This window comes from Bos grunniens, chromosome 14, assembly GCF_055505025.1.
Source record: "Bos grunniens cultivar Pamir isolate PY7600 chromosome 14, Bosgru_T2T1.0, whole genome shotgun sequence".
Taxonomy (NCBI): Eukaryota; Metazoa; Chordata; class Mammalia; order Artiodactyla; family Bovidae; genus Bos; species Bos grunniens.
In genome coordinates this window covers 80,837,254-80,858,925 of record NC_141178.1, presented here as the reverse complement: position 1 = coordinate 80,858,925, position 21,672 = coordinate 80,837,254, and the positions used below count along the sequence as shown (strand labels likewise).

Sequence of the window (21,672 nt, the reverse complement as noted above, 5' to 3'; positions counted from 1 at the left end):
CTGGCTCCCAAACTTCCAGGACTCCTTGGGGCCCTTGGCTGAGCACATCCACTATTTAAAAGTTAATTACACACTTACAGTTGAATTGTGTTGACAGGAAGGTAGCACACACGCGTGCCTTCCTGCCTACTCGTCTGCACTTCACTGTCCTCGGCCCTTGGGCGATCCCGGCGCGTTGTGTCTGAGCTCCTGGTTCATTGACATCATGTAGGTGTTGTGCCGTTGGCCGAGGCAGTGGAAGTCTGCTGGCGCCCCCAGGAGTCCCCTTGCCCCCCACAGCTCCACTTGTTAAAACCAAAGCACTGTGAATCACAGCATATAGGGTGGTGCCTGGGGTCCCTCCCCAGTTCAGATCATGGACTCTCAGGGCTGGGAGAGACCTTGGCTGCCAGCACGTCCAGGCCTCATATAGACACCAGCCTGAGTCGGGGCCGAGTGACCACCATGAGGCTCGGGGCAGACTTGATGCCCTGACCGTGACCTGGGCACTGTGGCCTGGTGCAGCATCTGTGCCAGAGCCGGGATAGGTGGGCGGCAGAGAGCGGCCAGTGCGCCTGTCTGCAAGGAGCCGTGCTCCTGGGAGCTGCCCGGAGGAGAGGCACCCGCAGCCAGGCCCCAGGGCCCCCGGAGGGGTGCCCACTGGTTTCCCAGAGGCCAGTGTCCGGTCCTGTCCAGCCAGGAGCACCCTGCTGGGCTGTGGAGGCCTCTCCTGGTCCAGCAGAGGACCAGTGCCCCCGCGGGGTGTTGGGAAACCCCCGTGTGGGGCTGCCAGTCCATTCCTGGGGAACCAGGCCCGGCCTCAGGGCCGACACGAGGGGCTGGAGGATGTTTATTTTTACCAGAGGACCGTTAAGAACGTTCCGTTACTTAAGTAATGGTGCCTTCAGTATGTTTGAATCGTGCTGTCGCCAAGCGGTTACCTCCCTCCGGAACAGCTCCTTCTTTACCACGGTCCCCCCGCAGGGAGCACGTCCCCCGCGTACAGAGCACATACGCCCAAACTGGACAGAAGCGGCCACGCCACACGGCCCTCCCCCGGCACTGATGGGACTGGCCCTGCGTGGCCCTGGCTCCGGGCCCTGCACCTTCAGGCACCTGTCCCGGCGCTTACACGCTGTGATGAGGGGTGTTTCGTTCAGTCCTGGGCTCCCAGGGCCCAGCCCGTCCCACCTGGAGACACCAGGGCTTGCTGGCCCAAGGGGGAGGCCCCAGAAGAGGCGCCTGAGCTACTTGCTTCTTTGTCCTCCCCTTTCTCCCTGCCTCCCTGGGGCTCTAGAAGACTCCTTGCAGCTCTGTGGTCCTCCCTCCAACTGGAGGACGTATTGCCTGGTGCAGACCCTCCCAGCGGGGGCCCTCTCCCAGGACCCTGCCTCCAGCCTGTGCCCCCGGGTCTCGTGTGTGTTCAGAGGCAGGACTGTTGCTCTTTCGCACCTGTACCCCTCACCAGGGCCACTTGGTGACGGCTCCCCACGGGGCTGGTAGATCCTTCCGAGGTCACCCCAGGCTGCTGAGCAGTTCCCACAGAGAGCGGGTTCTCATGGCTTTGGTGTTATCGTGAAGTTTTTGTCTGACAATACAAGCGTATCTTGATGAGGAAGGCTTTGTCTATTGAGAGAAAGAATGAAGTTCCTATTCCCATTTCAGATCTTTTGTTAAACAATTTATAGGCCGTTTTCCCGGTACCCTGGCCCCCTCCCTCCAGAAGAACCAGTTTATCAAAAAAGCGGTTGTGTTGAATGGGAGGCCGCGCGTGACCAAGCGTGGCCGCAGTCGCCCGTGACCTCACTCAGCCCTCAGCGAGCCACGACGCCCCCGGCGTTTCCTGTGAACCGGCAGCCTTCCTGGTCCCACCATTGTTGTTCGCTTTTGCCTGGAAGAAAACAAAAATTATTTACTACGCACCGGTGCTGTGTGTGTTTAGAGCCTTGCTGGGAAATGCCACGTCCGGCTGTCCCAGCGGCAGCCGCGCCGGGGACAGATGGGGGCCGGCCCAGGGCTGTGTTCTCAGGCTTGTCGCTGCCCCGGGGACGTGATGGGACATGTTCATCTTTGTTGCCCCCGTGTTTAAACGAAAACATGTCCCTGCTGTGGTCAGCGCTGGGCTCACCCAGCCCTCCCCAACCCCTGACTCGGCTGCTGGGGACTTGCACCCCCTCTGTGACTTTCAGGGGAATTGGGGACAGAGCCGGGACACGGATCCCACCAATGGTCCATGTGGCCCCTGGGCTCTCCAGCCTGACCAGCTCCTGGCCCAGACGCCTCTGCAAGGAGGCCTCCCTGGGGTTGGCCTGGGGGTCCCGTGCAGGGTGGGGAGGAGGCGGGGGCTTTGGGGGAATGGTCCTGGTGCTCAGAGTTGAGCCAGGCACACGCTCTGCCCTCGTGGGGCTTCAGCCAAGCCTGCTGAATGCAGGCCGGCTGGGCTGGCAGGCAGACGGCCTGGTGACCTGCGAGGGCAGTTTTGGGGGAGCCGAAGGGGGGATCCAGGCTGCCATGGGTGGAGGGGGACGGGAGGTGGGGAGGGAGGTGACCGTGACAGCCTCGCCAGAGGAGACGCAGGCCGGCTGCCATGGCAGCCGCGGGATGGGCACGAGGTGGTGCTGGCAGAGGCGGAGCCAAGGGATGGCGGGGCTGGGGCCCCTGACTCCGGGGTGGTCTCCCCTTCCCCTCGGGTCGTGAGCCGGCAGGCCCTGCTCAAGCCCCGGGAACCAGCCGAGCAGGCGGTCCGTGCTCACCCACGGCCACTCCTGCGGGGCCAGGGCTCTGGGCGGCTGATGCTGTGTGGCAGTGGTTTCCCTGGGCGAGCAGGACGTGGGTTTGGGGCGAATTGCTGAGCAGCACCCAGCTTGACAAGCTTCCCGGGATTCGCTTTCAGTTGCGTGACCCCTTTCAGAAAGGCTTGACAGAACTCCCCAGGTCATATCCCTGAAGCCCCACAGCCCCGTGCTGTCCCACAGGCCCACGTCTGAGGGACGGACGCGCCCACAGAGGGAGCACAGGCCCCCGAGAGCCCTGCTCCCAAAGACCGCCTTGCGTGGACTTCACACCGAGCACAGCTCGCCACAGAGGCGTTGACCCAGAGTCCTGCATGCGGCAGAAATATCCCTGAGGGACAAAAGGAGGAGAACTGTGGTCAACTGTCATCAGCAGACCTCTAGGAAATGCTGAAGAAGCTGAAGGCGGTTCTTCAGGCCAAAGGGAAGTGATACCCCGTGACCCTGGGATCCCGAGGAGGAAGGAAGGAAGGGTATGGGGATGGTAAGACGGGCAGGTAAGAAGAAAGACAGTTTCGTCTTGGTTCCTTTAGAATGAGTGATTGTTCAGAGCTCCCTGCAGAGCGGGTGTATTGAGTCTGCAGACGTAACGTATGTGCCTCTTCAGCATAGACGGACCTGAGGTGGATGGGCACAGACAGGTGCCAGGGTCTCACCAGAGGGGAGCAGTCTCCACTCAGGCTGAAGGTGAATGTAGTAGTCTCTAGAGCTGCTGCTGCCGCCAAGTCACTTGAGTCGTGTCTGACTCTGTGCAACCCCATGGACGGCAGCCCACCAGGCTCCCCCATCCCTGGGATTCTCCAGGCAAGAATACTGCAGTGGGTTGCCATTTCCTTCTCCAGTGCACGAAAGTGAAAAGTGAAAGTGAAGTCGCTCAGACCCTCAGCGACCCTATGGACTGTAGCCTTCCAGGCTCCTCCATCCATGAGATTTTCCAGGCAAGAGTACTGGAGTGGGGTGCCATTGCCTTCTCCGAGTCTCTAGAGCAGCCACTGCCAAATAATGCTGAAACGCTAGTGTGCGGATCACCACGGAACGTGAAGGAGGACTTGAGTCACCAAGAGAAGGCAGGAGCAGGAGGGACAGAGCCGCCTGGAGAGGCAGCCAACAACAGGCGGTGGAGTGGCGGGCCCAGCATTGCCCCACGACAGCCACTGTCAGCAGGCGGGGCTGAGCACACCACAGGAGACTCGGGAGACTGGACCGAACAGCAGGACCCACCCACTGGCTCCAGAAATACTGTGATCCAGAGGGATTGAGGGTGAAAAGGTGGGGACAGGAAGCCTGAGTCGGCTGGGGCGGTGCCAGCCCAGATATAGGGGACTTCAGGTGGACGGAGCTTCGCCCGAGGGGCAGAGGACCGCTCTGGCTGGGAGGGGCGGCTCCAGAGTGAGGCGCCTGTGTCCTGGGGTCAGAGCCGTGAGACACCCTCTTCCTGCACTGACACAGACCCGGAAGGCAGACTCCAGACACCACAGCCGCACTGCGTCCAGGGCAGGGGTGGGCAGGCGGTCCTTGTCGCAGCCGCAGGGCGTGTTCCCCTCAGGGTTCTGCCGGGAGCCAGGCTGGGAGGTGAGAGTCGCCAGGTGTGGAGTCTGGAATGTCTCCTGGTGCCTGAAGTGGGAAGGTCAGGCGCCCAGGGGAGATGGCAGGCACGTGCATACGTGCCTGTGTTAGTGTGTGTGCCTGTGAGTGTGCATGCGTGCTGCAGCTCTGCACGCAGCCCGTCGCTAGGCTAGTCAGTGTTCAGTAGTAAAGTTGTGACATTTGAAAAAGCCCAGCGAGAGAGACTGTGTCCCCCGGGGAAAGGATGCTCTCCTTTGTCTCTGAAGCTGACCATGGGCTCCCAGGAGTGGTGCGGGGAGGGAGTCGTTCCTGAGAAGCCTGCTCTCCACGCCGCCCTCTTGAGGGTGGGCAATGTCGGCCCAGCCCTGCCCTCCCCTGTGCCGGACCCTGATAGTGAGCATCAAGGACCCAGGCCCGCCGCATAGACCCCAGTGCGTCAGTGGAGCACGCTCAACAAGCTCCCCATTTCCTGAACCAGCAGCTCATCCTGCTGACTTAGAAATAGGAGTGCAGTTCACCCTTCCTAAGGTTCTGGAAAGGTCGAGGCCGACACCTCGAATTCTAGGCTGAACGCGTCAATATTTTAATGGGCACGCTAGCAACAGTTTGAAAGGTGCTTCCCTCCTCCTTTGAAAATGATTTCCTCCTCCTACACAGTTTATTTTTCTTGGTAGTTCAGCACAGTATTCTGTTCCTCAGCGCCCTTGGCGGTGTAAAACACTCGCTGACCGAGGCGCTGGCGTGCCAGAGCACTTTGTGTTTTTTTAAGTCGGCTCTTTACTGAAGCTGACACACAGAGGTGCGTGACCCGCGTCCCCCAGCTGGTGAGCTGTCCCCAGGGACCCCCGTCCAGGTCAAGGTCAGAACACACCAGCCTGAAGCCGCCGTCTGTCCCCACCCACAAAGGGCGACCACACACCTGGGCCCGCCAGTGGAGGCTGCTTCCGCCCTGTGTCTCTGGCATGAATGGAACCCACGGGGTGTGCGGGATGTGGCCAAGGTGCATCCTGGGCATAAGCGGGCCGGACCCGTCTCTGTCCCAGGGATGGCGGGCCTCGGGGTTGTGTCACCGGGCACAACCGGGCGTGGAGGGTGGGGCTGGGCAGGGTCCGTGCTTACACGTGGAAACCAGGCAGCCCTGGGTTTAAATGCTGGGGCTTCTGCTTTTGTGCTCTGTAAACGCAGGGTAGATCACCTGATCTCTCTGAGCTTCAGATTGCCCATCTGTGAAACGGGCATGGTCATCCCTGCCTCTGGGCGGGTGGGAAGGTTAGGTACCAGACCCCCTGGCTCCAGCTGGACACACATTGAGGTGTCCCCTCTCATCGCCCTCAGTAGCCGCTTGGAAGCCCACTGCTGGGGCCGTTTAGCGCACCAGTGGTGCAAGGTCCCTCTGTAGGGCCCTGGTGATAGATTTTGGCCAGTGAGGCCCAGGGTCCCAAGATTATGGGTCCTCTACTCTCTGAAGCTACAGCTCCCTGCCGTATGCCGTGTTCTGGACTGATGTGGGCCCGGTCCCTGAGGGTGGCATTGAGCAGCAACCCTGAAACCCCAGGCCCCGATCAGCGCCAGTGGAGTGAGAGGGCCTCACCCTCATGCCATCACCCCCACGGGTGCCAGCTGCGTGGGCCTGACACCACATTTTCTACACGTGCATGGCAGCCTGGGCCCGCTGGGTCTGGGTGCTGCTCCAAAGGCTCTGTGCGCCCCCGGGGCCGGCTCCACAGCCCAGGTCTGGCCTTGGGCCAGTTGATGCTTCCCAGGTGGGCTTTGGTTGGTTTCAGACTCTTGGCCTTGTGGGGGGATGCCTGCCCGAGGGGTCTCCAGCCGGCACGTGCTGCCAGCCACCTGCCTGCCCGAGGGTGACGGCGGTGTGCGTTGCAGGCCTCCCGGAGCAGTACTACAGCCTCACCTGGTTCCTAAGCCCCATCCTCGGCCTCATCTTCACGCCCCTCATCGGTTCCGCGAGCGACCGCTGCACCCTGAGCTGGGGCCGCCGGCGGCCTTTCATCCTGGCGCTCTGCGTGGGTGTGCTCTTCGGAGTGGCGCTGTTCCTCAACGGCTCTGCCATCGGTGAGTGTCCTGCCCCGGGGTCGGGGGGGCATGGAGCCGGGCTCCACTGGGCATGCAGGTATGAGGAGCCCAGACCGCCAATCCTGGCTGGGGCCGCTGGCGGGCGTCCTTGGCCCCCGGGCGGTGGCCAGGCCGCGGGCCCCACGTGGGAATGCCGTGGGAACCTGTTCTCAGGGAGCGCTTCCTGTTGTGACCCGTTTGTTTTTAATGCATATCTGACACCACGTCCTGTTTCCAGCGTTATTTCAGAAATTATCTTTTCTTTTTTTTTTTTCTCCTTTTCTCAGACTTGGTATTGAAAATGTCCAGACCTAGTTTGCTGCTTGTTTTTTTGGTTCACATATTCGGGGTTTGTTTTGCTTCTTTCTGTTGTTTTGTTTCCAGTTAAAGCAGCTATTTGTGGGAAAATACCTTTTGTCTTGAGAGAACCCATCAGAAATGTGAAAAAGCAAAAGTCTTATTTTCTGGCGACAGCTAAACAGAAGCTTAACCTGTGTCCTGATGCAGGTGAACTTGCCCGCGTCCACGTCAGTCCTCGGGCAGTCACAGACGCTGGGAGGCTCAGGAAGGGAGGTGGCCAAAGAGGTCCTTGTGCAGCAGAGCCTCGCTCAGCTCCTCCAGGGCCCGCGCGTGCTGGCAGGGTGGGCGCAGTCCTAGGCTTGTAGGGGGTGCAAGAGGGGCCTGCCTGAGCTGTGCACCATGCCCCCCGACCAAAGCTGGCTGTCCCTGGGTCAGGAGTCCACAGGCTGCTACCCTCCAGGCACCCGCAGGCTCGGTTCAGAGGGAACACTGGTCTTTGCGGGGACCTGTCTTTGGGGGTGGCCCCAGCCCACTGTGGCCCACACACAGAATTTGGAGCTCCTGCCCCTCACCCTGGTGCCATGTCTCTCCCTGTACCTGTGTCTCTCCTGGTCAGAAGCCCCTTTCCTGGCCCTTGTGTGGAGCACAGCTGTCTGGGAACCCCCATTTGCAGAGTTGCGGGGGGGTCCCAGGCCCCGCAGCACCTCTGTGCCCGGAGTGCTCCTCATCCAGTACAACTGGCAGCAGCTCAGCCTTCAGGGAGCAGGCTGGTCTCCGGGTTCGGGGGCAGACTCACCTGAGGCAGGTGTGTGACTACGGCTCATAACCCGCTTCAGAGCAGCGGGAGAGACGAAGCCCACCTCCTGTGTGGAGACGCTGCGCCCAGGAGCGCAGAGTCCCCCGAGGCAGCCGTGGGGGGCGCTGAGCTGCTGCTCCTCTGTGCCCCTGCAGGCCTGGCCCTCGGCGATGTCCCAACCCGGCAGCCCATCGGCATCGTCCTCACTGTGCTGGGGGTGGTGGTCCTGGATTTCAGCGCTGACGCCACGGAGGGGCCCATCCGTGCGTACCTGCTGGACGTGGTGGACAGCGAGGAGCAGGACATGGCCCTCAACATCCACGCCTTCTCTGCTGGTGAGCGGCCCTGCCCCGGCTCTGAGCCCCTCCCCTGGGTCGTCGAGCCTGGGGAGGCTGCTTCGTGGCCTCCGAGCGGCTTCGTGTCGACCCTGGTGGCTGAGGCAGCAGGCAGGGACGCAGCAGGGCCGAGTGACCGGTCTGAGGTGGGGGGCGCGTGAGGTTGCTGGCCCGAGGCCAGGGCCCCGTGCTGCCGCCCCCTCCATTCGGGCAGCTTTCCCATCCGATGGGAATGTGGGCTCCGGGGACGGTGGGCAGTGGGGAGAGAGTCCCGGGTGGCCGCCAGTTTCCCTCCTAATTCAGGAAGCAGGAAGCTGTCAGGTCGGGATTCCAAGCCTGGGCTCAGCTGTCGTGCCTTGTCCCTGCTCCTCCCGTTCTCTGAGTGCCCCTGGAAGCGCCCTTGGTGGGGGCAGTTGGGAACACCTGTCTGGGCTCCCCGCCCTGTGGCCCGTGCCCCTCCTCTGCTCATGTCTGCGCCGTCCCCTCCCATCCCCAGGCCTCGGCGGGGCCATCGGCTACGTGCTGGGCGGGCTGGACTGGACCCAGACCTTCCTGGGCTCCTGGTTCCGGACGCAGAACCAGGTGCTGTTCTTCTTCGCGGCCATCATCTTCACGGTGTCCGTGGCCCTGCACCTGTCCAGCATCGAGGAGGAGCAGTACAGCCCCCAGCAGGAGCGTGGCGGGGACCCAGCCAGTGCGCCAGCCTCCGGCCCCCACGCCTGCGTGCTGGACGGCAGCGTTCTGTTCCCAGACGAGGTGCAGTCGGAGCATGAGCTGGCCCTGGACTTCCTGGATGAGGGCCTGGTGCGCAGCAAGAGCGATTCGGTGCTGCACGTGCCGGAGGCTGCACTGGGCCTGGAGCCCGAGCTCTTCCTGCAGGACATTGAGCCCTCCATCTTCCACGATGCCTCCTGCCCCAGCACCCCCCGCAGCACCAGCCAGGAGCACGCCCCAGCCCGGCCGCCCCGCCGGCCCCTGCCACTCCGTGCACCCGCCGGCGAGGATGAGACCCTGCTGGAGGAGCCCCTGAGCGCCGCCAGGCTCCCGAACGGGGGTAGCGCGGGGCTGCGGGACGGCCCGGGCACCTGCACCTACAGCCGGGCCGCCCTGAAGGCCCCCGCCACGGCAGGCCCCGCCCGCCGGCGCCGGCACGTGTTCCGCCGGCAGGCCTCCAGCACCTTCTCCTACTACGGCAAGATCGGCTCCCACCGCTACCGCCACCGGCGCGCCAACGCCGTGGTGCTCATCAAGCCCTCACGCAGCATGAGTGACCTCTACGACCTGCAGGCGCGGCCCCGGCAGCACCGCCGCCGCCACCAGAGCGGGGCCACCACGTCCAGCGGGGACTCCGAGAGCGAGGAGGGCGAGGGCGAGACCACCGTGCGGCTGCTCTGGCTGTCCATGCTGAAGATGCCCCCCGAGCTGGTGCGCCTCTGCCTCTGCCACCTGCTCACCTGGCTCTCCGTCATCGCCGAGGCCGTGTTCTACACCGACTTCATGGGCCAGGTCATCTTCGAGGGGGACCCCAAGGTGAGTGCCTGGGAGCGTGGGTGACAGCCAGCCCAGATGCGCCCCTGTTGAGAACGTGGTCGGGGTCCTCGTGTATGAGTGCGAGAGGGCACCCAGGCCTGGGTCCGTGGTGAGCAAACCACGCCCCACCCCAGGCTTTGGAAGTGCGGGAACACCAGGGAGCTGGAGGCATGCGGGCCAGCTCTCTCCATGCACAGGTGGCCCCAGAACCTGCAGGTTGAAGCAGCTTTCTGTTGGTGCTGGTGCCCGGGCCACGTGGGTGTGGCTTCTAGGCCCCAGGGCGTCCGCGGATTCACACCTGTGCTCGTGGCCCAGAGTGGCACCAGGAGGTCCAAGGTGGTCACGGTTCAAGCCTCCCTGCCCCACACGGACTGCCAGGCTGAGGCCTCCCCGCCCCACACAGGCCGCCAGGCCGAGGCCTCCCTTCCCCATGCAGGCCCCCAGACCGAGGCCTCCCTGCCCCACATGGCCCACCAGGCCGCTCCGTGTAGCCACTGGGCTCCCGGAGGCCAGAGGCAGGAGCGGCAGGCGTCCTAGGCCCAGATAGCGGAGCAGGGCTGGGAGAGAGTACAGAGGGTCCGCCACAAGCAGCGGCCTGGGCCGTGGCTGCTGCTCCCCACGCTGCCGCAGTTGAGATGCATCAGTGATTTCGGTGTAAATGATTCCTCTACCTGGAGGCGCAGCACGCCGGCCCCACCCCCTGAACCCTCGTCTTGCGTCTGAACAGGCTCCATCCAACTCGACAGCATGGCAGGCCTACAGCGCGGGCGTGAAGATGGGCTGCTGGGGCCTGGTCATCTACGCAGCCACCGGTGCCACCTGTTCAGGTAAGCGGCCCCCAGCCAGGTGAGCCGAGCACCTGGACTCGCTCCGTGACCCGAAAGACCGACAGGCATCCTGCTCCGTGGGCCGCAGGCCCTGCCCTGCCGGGGCCGGCCCCGAAGACCGACAGGCGTCCTGCTCCGTGGGCCGCAGGCCCTGCCCCGCTGGGGCCGGCCCTGAAGACCGACAGGCGTCCTGCTCCGTGGGCCGCAGGCCCTGCCCCGCCGGGGCCGGCCCCGAAGACCGACAGGCGTCCTGCTCCGTGGGCCGCAGGCCCTACCCCACCGGGGCCGGCCCCGAAGACCGACAGGCGTCCTGCTCCGTGGGCTGCAGGCCCTGCCCCGCCGGGGCCGGCCTCAGGGGCAGCAGCAGTGTCACTGTTCATCGCCGCCAGGAGGCGGAGCTGCTCGCACCGTGGCTGAGAAGGCAGCGCTGTAAGCCCTCAGCCGTCCTCCACGCAGACGCCTGCTGGCTCCCAGGGAGGGCCTGCGGGCTCAGGGCGATGGCAGCGCTGCAGCAGCTGTGCTGAGCCGGAAGGGCAGGCGTCCGGGCTCTGCCTGAGCGCACGCAGTGTGTCTGGGGCCTGCTGGAGGTCGGGGTGGCTGAGGAGACAAGCGGCCTTCCTTGGGGTCCACTGTGCCCTGGAGAACAGAGAGTGGGAGTGACAGGCTTCAGGCTCAGGAGTGGTGCGCACGTGTGCCTCCCGGGAATGGGGCAGAGCCGCGGTTACAGGCCTCTGGCTGATCCTGGCCTGGACCCTGCTCAGTCTCTACCTGAGGATGATGGGATAACAGCCGGTGACCACGGACAGCCAGCCTGACGGTCACAGTGCTGCCTGCTTTACTACAGGACTTCTCAGGAGAGCTGGGTCAGAAAGCCTGACCCAGAGGGGTGGGGACTTGCGAGGAAAACCAGCCACAACTCAGTCCCTGAGGCAGGGCAGGGCCCAAGGCCAGAGAGGACCCCAAGTGGGCCTAGACTGGCGGAAGGGTCGGAAGGCCTGGCTCTGCAAGGTAGGGAGTCCCACGGGGCTGCGGGATAGAACCAGGTTACAGGTCTGGAACCACTAGGGTCGACCTCCTTTTGAAGTGTGGAGCCCCTGGTGGTGGATTGGGGCATGGTGAGCTGGGGGTCCATCCAGGGGCTGTGCGTGGTGGCCAGGGAGTGAAAGGCGAGGGGCGTCCCGTCCCTGTTCCTGAGCCAGGCTGAGTGCAGTGGAGGCCGGGGAGCAAGCAGGCCGTGTGCCTTCCGGTCACCACGCGGCCTCTCTCTGCAGCCCTGCTACAGAAGTACCTGGACAGCTACGACCTGAGCATCAGGGTCGTCTACGTGCTGGGCACGCTGGGCTTCTCCCTGGGCACGGCTGTGATGGCCATGTTCGCCAACGTCTACGTGGCCATGATCATGATCAGCACCATGGGCGTCGTCTCCATGAGCATCTCCTACTGCCCCTATGCCCTGCTCGGGCAGTACCACGACATCAGAGAGGTGGGTGGGCAGGCGCTGGAGGGGAGGCCCCAGCACGAGCTCGCCAGCTGTGGGCGGCTCTGCAGCTCTCACTGGCGCTTTCTGCGTGGAGCATTCTTGCCCACGTCTTCCCTTGCACTCATGCCCTCGCCTGTGGTCTGCCTGGGATAGAGGGCGTGTGTGTGGTCTAAGGTCGATCAGAACTTTATGGTGCCCCCAAGTAAGGATGGTCACGTGACTGGTGTCCTGTTCCCCTCCCCCGACACTGCCAAGCCACAGACATGGGTGGGGGTCTGGCTGGGGGATGTCTGTTTTCTCTTCCATGGCTCTGTCTGTCCGCTCACAGTGGCTACACTGTCTTAAGTAGTTTTACAAGAAGACCTGAATGAAACCTGGTAGTGTTAAGTTCTCCAGCTTGGTTTTTCAACATTGTTAATTAGTTACCTTGACCATTTCCTTTTTATTTAAACATTAGAATCAGCTTCTGGACTTTTTTTTTTTTTTAATTGGAAACACATTGATTATATGGATCAATTTGGAGAGAGTTAAAACTTTGTAGTATTGAGCCTTTATAATATTCTCTAATTATGGTATATTGTATTAATTGTCATAGCATATTTATAGATTCTTCCAGGCTTTCTGCACACACAGTCACATCCTCCATGGGTAATGAGTTTCATTTCTTCCTTTCTAATTCTTAAGGGTTTTATTTATTTTCCTTGCCTTCCTGCAGTGGCTGGAAACCCCAGTACCGTGTTCAGTATAAGGGTGCGGGGTACACAGAGCCAGGCGAGCGGGTGTGCAGCTGCTGAGGGAGGCAGTTCTGCCTCAGACCCGGGGCATGCCGGTGCGTGGCTTTCCTGTCTGGCCCCTGCCCTCACGCCGTGCCTGCCTCTCTTGCAGTACGTGCATCACAGCCCCGGGACCTCCAAGCGTGGCTTCGGCATCGACTGCGCCATCCTGTCCTGCCAGGTCTACATCTCCCAGATCCTGGTGGCCTCCGCCCTGGGCAGCGTGGTCGACGCGGTGGGGACCGTGCGTGTCATCCCCATGGTGGCCTCCGTGGGCTCTTTCCTGGGCTTCCTGACAGCCGCCTTCCTGGTCATCTACCCAGAGGTGTCCGAAGAGGCCAAGGAAGAGCAGAAGGGCCTGTCTTCCCAGCCGCTGGGCGAAGGCGCGAGCAGCAGCGCTGAGAAGCCCACGGTGCTGAAGCTGTCCCGGAAGGAGGCCCCGCAGGGGCTCGTTGAGACCGAGTCGATGGTCTGAGCCGCGCCGCACACACATTCCAGGGCGGCGGGGAGGCGGGGGTGGCGCCCGGCAGGCCGGCTGCCGTGGCCTTGGCGGCCGCGTGCACCAGAGCCCTTCATCGACCCTGGTGGAGGCTCAGTAGCTGTAGGGTAGGTTTGCGCCAGTAGGTGAAAACACCTCATTAATTACTTTTTCCACAATTAAAAAGAATCATTTTTTTTTAATCGAAAAAAGATCTTTTAATTTCAACTGTCTCTTTTGTTCTGCAGGTATATTATTCTGCACGTTTTAAAATTATAAACCAAATTTACCATATAGAGAAGTGATTTAGAAAAAACAAGATTTTTGCATTTCTAAAGTTACAATTGAAAGCAAAAAAGTATCTGATGTATTTTGCTATATCTTATCTGAATTCTTCAGATAACGGTTGTGTAGTCAGTGACTAAAACACTTTTTATCACATTTTTTCCCTGTGGATGCCTACAGGTATTTGGACGTTCTGTCAGATCTCGTCACATTTTGTTGGTGCTGCAGCTATTGGAGAGTATTTTTCTCTATGATTATTTTAGAAAAAAAAATTTTTGTCTTTATTTTCCAAAACTGTGGTTTTCTTGAAGAACACATCTCCTGCTTTCCTGTTTGACACATTGTACCTGGGCGGCGGGCCTCAGTAGCTGCGACACCAAAGCTGGGAGGAGGCTGGGCCCCCGGAACACTGGTAGGGAGGCCCGCTGGGCCGGGCCGGGCCGGGCCGGGCCGCCCGCCGGGGCAGCCCTGGAGCTGGCAGAGCTGTCCCCGCACCCGCCCGCATCTGTGCCCGCCCCCTGCCCATCGTCTTGTCCGAAGCTCCGGGAGCCGCTGTGACTCTCTCACTGCACTTTGTCTTTGAACCATCTGTGGACCATGGGGGCAGGACTCCCGGCGTGGCACTGCCACCCGCGCCCGCCGCCAGGCCCACACGCCAGACACTCCGCGCCCATCTGACCTCTGCGTCTGCTCACCGCCGCTGGCCGCCAGAGTCAGGACCACCCCGCCGTGAAGAAAGCGGGTCTCGGCCAGGGACGGTCCGCCCCACAGGTTGGCTCAGCGCGGCGTTTCCGGTTTCAGCGCAGAACCAAACTTGCACCCCGGGGAAGCACGGTCGTCACATGCTGCAGCTGTTTGGAAATGCTTTTCAAACCACAATCTCTTTCTAAGTAAGCAGTTTCTGCTTTTCTTCTTTGGGACGGTCAGTCTTAAGTCCGCTGATCTCAGGAGAAAGAGGGAGGCCTCCCACACATCGCCCAGATAAAGTGAGAGGACTGTAACTCTTCGCTGCCTCAAGTCGCTATGTTTTTAAATAAAGTACTTTAAAACGCATGAGAGTCATGCTGCAATATGATCATTCTAAAGCAAATATATATATATATATATAGATATATATTTCAAGATGAAACTACGCAGTTTTTAAATAAACTACTTGAATTTCCTTGTGTTGAGAGGAACAGCCGTGCTCCGCGTCCTTGCCCGGCCTCTGGCCCGTCCCGCCTCCGTCGCTGGCGGCACTGTGCAGGTTGCAGTTTGTTCCTGAGGAGCAGCGGTGCCTGTGCGTTCTGGATGCAGCCGCAAGCCACGTGTCCTCCCCTGGAAGCCCAGGGTCACGGAGAACCGACTGGGAACTGGGAGCGTTTTCAACGTGCATCACGGCTGGAGAAGGGCCTTGGGGATCCTGTGCCCAGACGGGCAAGTCCTTCCCACTCCTGAGCCCGCCATCCGGTCTGTGCTTCTCCCCTCGCCCCCCCGGCAGGTACCCGGCAGAGCACTTTGATGCCGTTCGATGGCCTTCGTGGCTTTAGGATGGAAAGTCCTCCTGTGACTCTCTAGATCGCAGCCTCTGTTTAGCTGCTCTGCTCCTCAAGGGGGTCTCCTGACAGCTAGAAAACGGGGGAGGGCAGTGAGCTGAGAATGTAGGGGTGTCGGGGAGAGCCCGAGTCAAGCTCTGCGATGAACCGGCCGGAAGGGCCGCACCCCCCGGGCCCACCCTGTCCACAGCCCGGCCGGGGCTTGCTGTGTAGGAGCAAGCGGGGCCCCAGGGATGCCAGCCTTAAACCTGGTCTGGAACAGCGAAGACACGGAAGGACAAGAACAGCCCTGGAACGTGCTCGGGGTGGAGGCCCGCTGGGGAGAGGCGTGTGTCGACGGCTGATGCAGGAGCGAGTATGTGCGCGGCCATCTCGAGTCCTGCAGGCCGCCAGGCCTTATGCCTGTTGTGACCGGAGTGGATCTGGGAGGGCGGGTACCTCGCGGCCCGGGTCAGGAGTGAGCAGTCATGGAGCCGGCCTCCAGCCCTCGAGGTGGTGAGCTTTGTGGGGGGGTTGTGGAGTGAGTGAGTTTGCCTCAGCCCCATCCCCGCAGCGAGGCTATTCCCAGGTTGCACTGACTCGAGGCTCTAGCGTCACCTTGTGTCTTAAGTGGAGCGGGCTGTCCACGTGGTGGTGGCCGGCCGTGGCTGGGGGCCGTGGTTGGTTCCTAACACTGTACCTCAGGTAGCCGTGGGGGCCGCTGGCGGGCCACTCCAAGGAGCGCGGCTGTGGCCCCTCATTGAAAGGTCCTCTGTCTGGTCTCCAACCCAGGTGACCAGTGGGTGGTGCCACCCCCGGGGTGGGCTGGCCGGGTAGCCGATGCTGGAGTCGAGCCTGGAGTTGGCCTCGTGGGCCCTGGGGGTCATGGGCACCGGTCAGGACTGGGTGCTGTGAGCAGAGAGCTTGGTAGGGATTTGGCTGGTTGCTGGGTCATATCGATGGACTTCCCAGATAGGGTGGTGTGGATCTGATCCGCGTCTTTGGTTCCCTAAAAAGTCAGCTCAGTGAAGACAGGCAGCACCCTGTCCCCATCTTGCCGGCAGTCAGTGTTGGCGATGTTTCTGGGTGGGTGGGAGGGCTGGCAGTGGGGTGCCCTTGCCGCTCCCCACTGTCTCTTGTGGGGGGCAGGCAATGGCTGGGCCCTAAGAAGGTCATTGGCTCCAAGTAGTCCTCAGGTGTGTTTCTTAAAGGCGTGAGCATGTGGGGAAGTAGCTGTCTGCCCCCCAGAACCCCAAAGTCGAGCCTCTGAAGGGGCTGCCTGTGTGGTGTGTCTGAAGAACACTCCAGAAGGGCCTAGCCGTTCCCTCCTATGGCCAAGGGTGTGGGCTGCCAGCAACACAGACAGCCGCTTGGAGCGAGTCTGTCAAACGCCACATTCATTGGACACAGAGCACCTTCGAGCTGTTGGCTCACACCTGAGCCTCCATCTACCTTGGCCACCCCCGCCCTGAGCACAGGTGAGGACCCTCCTGGAATGTTGCCACCGGCGACAGACGCGCGACTGTTCATGCTCCATCTGCAAGTGGCTGCTGCTCAGACTCCCCATCCGTCTTCTGCCTGCTCCCGGGCCTGGGGGCTCAGGCCGGCCTGACGGGGCTGCTGGGGGCCATTTCCTGAGCGCAGCTGCCCAGGGAGTGGTGTCCCCGACGCGGCCCTCAAGCGCGCAGCACGTCGGGGCCTCCTTCACTACCTCCTTGTGGGGAGCCGGCCCTGCCGTCCTGGCCGCTCGCCCAGCCTGTCCCCGGTGTGGCCGCCTCTGCTGGGCCCTCCCCGGCGTCCGGGGGCACGGCTCCGTGTGCTGTGGACCAGGACTGTGTCTGTAGTGGAATGACCTGATTATTGGAAATGCCTCTTGTTACCAGAGGAACTCCCCAGGCGTCTCGGAACAGGACTTATTTAGTTCCATTGTGAACTGGCCACAGGACAACGTTTTTTTATCAACTTATTAAGTTGGAGCACTATAATAGCTCTTGCTGATTTTAGCAGTGATATAAGTGTGTGTTAAACACATAACGTTTTATGAGAAAAAGGGATTATAAAGAGTAATAGCGCACATTACTGAATTTTATATCAGGTGGGCACAAGTGGCCTGGTGTTTGTGTGTCTCAGCGCCGAGCCCCCGGTCTCCCGGCTGCTCCCGGGGGCTGTGGCTGCATGGCACTGTCTGCCCCCCTCCCCCCCACGCACAAGGTCCTATCTGTAACGTGCTGACCTCCCGGTGTAGACCGGGCTCCCCCTGCGTCTGTTTTGCTCTGTTACTCTGTGGTTGAAGCTTAATAAATCTTTCCCTGCCAGATGCCAGTGTGGGTGTCTCTGCCGTGTTCCCAGAGCCCCTCCCTTCGCCCCTGAGGGCCCAGTGCGGGAAGGGCCTGCCAGTGGGTGTGGCTCCTGGGGTGGTGCTGACAGGCCTTCCCAGCTCCCAGCCTGGGGCCCGTGTCTGAGTCCCCAGCATCCCCAGGGCCCCTGCCTCACCTGACTCCGGTGTGGGCTCCGGCTGAGCCAGCAGGGGATGAGGCCCACCTGGCATCCAGTGACCTGGCACAGCCCTTTCAGGCCAGACCCCGGGCTGGGCAAATGTCTGGCAGCCCTTCCTTCCCAAGGCCTGTTCTGGTGGGTGGGTGGTGGGGTCCTGACTTCCAGGAAAGAGGGGAGCTCGGGAGCCACCCTGGTTACCACTCGCCAGCCAGAGGGGCCAGGCTGCCATCAGTCATGAGATGGGTGCCACAGGGCCTGGCTGGGGCTGCAGGCAGCTGCCAGTCACCGCCACCCTGACTTGGTAGTGGGGGCCGTGGAAGGAGGCGGGAGGGGGCTTGCCTAAGGTCCTACAGGTGGTGAGATGTGATGCTCGAGGGCTGACTTGATCAAAAGGGTCTGCTTGACCTGCGCGGGGAGGAGAGTGTGCATGCGTGCTAGGTCGTGTCTGACTCTTTGCAACCCTCTGGACCGATGCAACTCACCAGGCTCCTCTGTCCATGGGACTCTCCAGGCTACGAAGACTGGAGTGGATTGCCATTCCCTTCTCCAGGGGATCTTCCCACCCTAGGGATCAAACCTTCATCTCTCATTTCTCCTGCACTGGCAGGCGGGTTCTTTACCGCTAGCCTCACACGGGAAGCCCAGTGGGGAGCAGGGTGGCCCTTAATTGGGGTCCAGCAGAAGCCGGCCCCAGGATGGGGGATGGAAGAAGGGGGTCGGCTCGCGCGCGTCGGGGAGGGGGTGTGGTCACCAAGGGGCCTATCAGGGCGACCCATCCTGGTCATCAAGGGGATGGAGGCTGGGAGGCCCCGGGGCCTAGTCCTGCGCTGTGCCATGAGCGCCCCGCGGGCGAACCCGAGCACACCTCCCGGTCGGAGGGACCAAAGGGCTCCTGGGGACTAGAGGGGACCACGCATCGCGCCTCCTGCGGCTGCGCCGGCCGCGAGAGGCGGGCCCTCCCTGCGGGGCGGAGCTTGGAGTCCGGGCGCCGGCCTCGTCCCCTTCGCGGCCGAGCGAGGTAGCAGCGCCCTCTGGCGTCCGCCCGGGGTGCTCAGGGCCCGCGAGAAAGGGGCGGGCCGGGGGCGGCGCCGCACATCCTCACTGGGCCTCCCGCCCCGGGCGCCGCACCAGGCTCCTGCAGGAGGGTGCGCAGGCTCGAGGGGTATGTCACCGAAAACGAAAACCCCGGACCCCGTCTCAACCCGCAAGCCTCCACATCTGTCCCACCGCTGTTAGTGCAAAATCAATGTTTTGTTTGGGTTTTACAATTGAACCACCCCACGTAGAGTATGGGCTTCCTTGGTGGCTCAGAGGTTAAACCATCTGCCCGCAATGCAGGAGACCTGGGTTCGATCCCTGGCTCGGGAAGATCCCCTGGAGAAGGAAATGGAAAACCACTCCAGTATTCTTGGCTGGAGAATCCCATGGATGGAGGAAGCTGGTGGGCTACAGTCCACGAGGGCCCAAAGAGTCGGACACGACCGAGCGACTTCACTTTCACGTAGTTTGCAATCTACATTTTTTGTTTAGCAAAATATTCGATCATCTTTCTTATTAGCACAGATTGGTCTACTACATTCCTTTAACAATATGAACAGAAGTTTTTGTGTGGGGTGTTGTTTTAAATTTTATTGGAAAATCAGAAAAAATTGTATTTATATTTTGTTCATCTTGTCTATTATCACCTGTCTGTAACTTATCTGTCATTGTAAAAATTCACTGATTTGTGTTTCTGGTAGGTATGCCTTAGGATTTTCCTGGGAGTGAGGGAAGAAAAAATTATTAGTGAAAAGAGTTGAATTCTTAGTGGGAAATCTCACATTTGGCTTCAAACTCTACAGAGAACACACTGGCATTAATTATAAACCTTTTATCTGCTTCCCATTTGCACAGTTCTGTTTGCATCATTCTGTTTACATCATGCTTGGTTCTGCCAACAAAATTGGGAGATTGTATAATTATATATGTTATATAATTATATATATATAATTATATATATTTGGCTGCACAGCACAGCATGTGAGATCCCCCACCAGGGATTAAACCTGTGCCCCCAGCAGTAGAAGCACAGAGTCCTAATCCCTGGATTGCCAAGGAAGTCCCTGTATAATAATTTTTAGGTCAAGAAACTGAGCTCTGAGATACTAGAAGGTGGACACACAGTGTCTCTCCCAGGTGCTCAGAAACGATAGACACGCACACAGACGCACACAGAGACGCGGCAGGACTTCCAGAGGCCCACAGGCTACGAGGGAGCCCGGAAGGGCATGCAGCGGCGTCTCTGTGCTTTTCATCTGTGTTTCCTTAGATGTTAAGCATCTTTTCCTGCGTTTGCAATTTATGTATCTTCTTTGGTGAAATCTCTAACCTAGTTTTTTGTCCTATTTTTTGGTTGTTTTCCTTGTTACTTTTGACTTCTCAGGATAGAATTCCTTTATCTGACATATATTTCGTAAAGATTTTCCTCCCAATCTGTAAGAGAAAGAAGTCTGCCTTATTTCTGATTTCAGAGTGAAAACACTGCCTTCACCATGAAGTACAATGTTGGTGGGCTTTAGCTGCTCTTTATCCAGCTGAAGAAGCTTCCTTCTATTCCTAGTTTGCTGAGAGTTCTTAACATGAATGGATATTGAATCATGTAGATATTGTTTCTAAATCTATTGAGATGAACTTGTGTTTTCTCTTTTTGCATTTGTTAAGATGGTGAATTACATCAACTGATCTTGAATATTAAGCCAACTTTGCATTCTTGTGCTGAATTTCCTTGATCATAAGGTAATGTCCTCTTTATGTATTGCTAGATTTAATTTTCTAAACTTTTTAAAAAGATTTTAATGTTTATGAGGGAAATTGGTATTTTTTTTTTCTTTGTAATATCTGTTTTTTTGTAGCCAGGTAACATTAGTCTTATTAATGCAATAGGAAGCATTCAACTCTTCTATTTTCATGAAAAGAATGAGCAAATTTGTATTATTTATTCCTTTGTCATTCTTTCCTGTCATTTTTAAAATTATGGATTAAATTTCTTTATTGTAAATAAGTCTATTCAGGTATCTGTTTCTTCTTAAATTAGTCATGCTTGTTTAGATCTTTTACATAAATTGTCCATTCCATCTAAGTTTGATGCCAAATTTACTGGCATCAAATTCAAAATATTCCCTAATTCTTTAACATCTGTAGAATCAGTAGTGATTTTCTTGTTTTTTCTTTAAGTGGGTGAATTTACACAGTGACATGAACAGGTCCAATGTTCTATGAACGTTCTAATATATGCCTACTCCTAATACTCAATCTGCATGAAACGGTTTCTTCAGATAATTCTCTCAATGCCTTCCAGCTTACCGCCAATCCCCACTGATACGCATTCAGTTATCATGACTGCTTTTGTCTGGTTTGAACTTCATGTAAATAAAAATAGCAGCCTTTGTGTCAACTTTGCCCAGCATGTTTCGGAGAATCAAACACATTGCTGTTCAATTCCGTTGTTGTTGTTGTTGTTGTTTTTACTGCTGTATAGAATTCCATTCTGCAGCTATATTACATCCATTCTCCAGCTGATGGGTGTTTCCAGCATAGGGCTATTACACATAAAGATGCTACGGAGATTCTCATGAGTCTCTGCGTAGACACGTTTTGCTTTATCTTGGGTAAAAAGCTAAGTGTGGCACTGTGGAGTCGTAGGGTGGGTGTGTGTCTAAAAGAAACTAACAGCTCGCCAGTGGTTGGCTGTTTTTATCCAGTTATGGATGGACACTCCATCTGCTCCACGTCCTCATCTTTACTTGCTGTTGTGAATCTTTAACATTAGCCATTCTCAAGTATACAAGTGTTATTTCAATGTGGCTTGACACTCCTGATGACTCATGATTTGAAGCCTCTTTTCAAACTGGCCATTGATATACCTTCTTTGGTGAAGAACCTTTTGCCCATTTTTAAAATTCTCTTTGTATTGACTTGTAGGAGCACTTGATATACTTTGGGTGAAGTCTTTGTCGGACATAACACTGTCAGTCTTTTCACCTCATCTGTGGTTTCTCTTTTCGTTTAATGGCGTATTTTGATGAACTCTAATACATTAATTTCTTCTTTTGTATTTAGCACTTTTTGTATTGTTTCTTAAAAAAAAATCTTTATCTATACCAAGGTTGCAGAGATATTTTAATATTTTTAAAATTGAAGTAGTTGGTTTATAATGTGTTAATTTCTGCTGTACAGGAAAGTGATTGAGTTACATGCATATATACTTTCTTTTTTTATCTTTTCTATTATGTTTACCATTGGATATTGACTGTAGTTCTCTGTGCTGTACAGCTGGACCTTGTCTATCCATTCTGTCCGTGAAAGCTTACACCTGCCAATCCCAGCCTCCGCTCCCATTCCTCCCCAACCCCCGTACCTGCCACCAGTCTGTTCTCTGTGTCCTTGAGTATGTTCCTGTCTCATGGATA

At 58.4% G+C, this 21,672-nt stretch overlaps 1 protein-coding gene across 13 annotated transcripts in view; it reads left to right on the top strand.

Annotated features, from left to right (window-relative positions):
• SLC45A4 (solute carrier family 45 member 4) overlaps nt 1–17,045 on the top strand; it is a 67,091-nt gene extending 50,046 nt beyond the window's left edge. For 11 of the 13 annotated variants that reach the window (XM_086337521.1, XM_086337527.1, XM_086337516.1 and 8 more), the window contains 6 exons: nt 6,222–6,410; nt 7,662–7,841; nt 8,338–9,371; nt 10,099–10,198; nt 11,470–11,681; nt 12,564–17,045. In XM_086337521.1, the coding sequence (XP_086193647.1) occupies nt 6,222–6,410; nt 7,662–7,841; nt 8,338–9,371; nt 10,099–10,198; nt 11,470–11,681; nt 12,564–12,926 (2,078 nt within the window). In that variant the 3' untranslated portion in view covers nt 12,927–17,045. Of the gene's footprint in view, nt 1–2,954; nt 3,269–6,221; nt 6,411–7,661; nt 7,842–8,337; nt 9,372–10,098; nt 10,199–11,469; nt 11,682–12,563 lie in introns of all 13 variants that reach the window. The other 2 variants (XM_086337524.1, XM_086337525.1) reach the window with 2 other exon arrangements.
• The last annotated feature ends 4,627 nt before the right edge of the window (nt 17,046–21,672 follow it).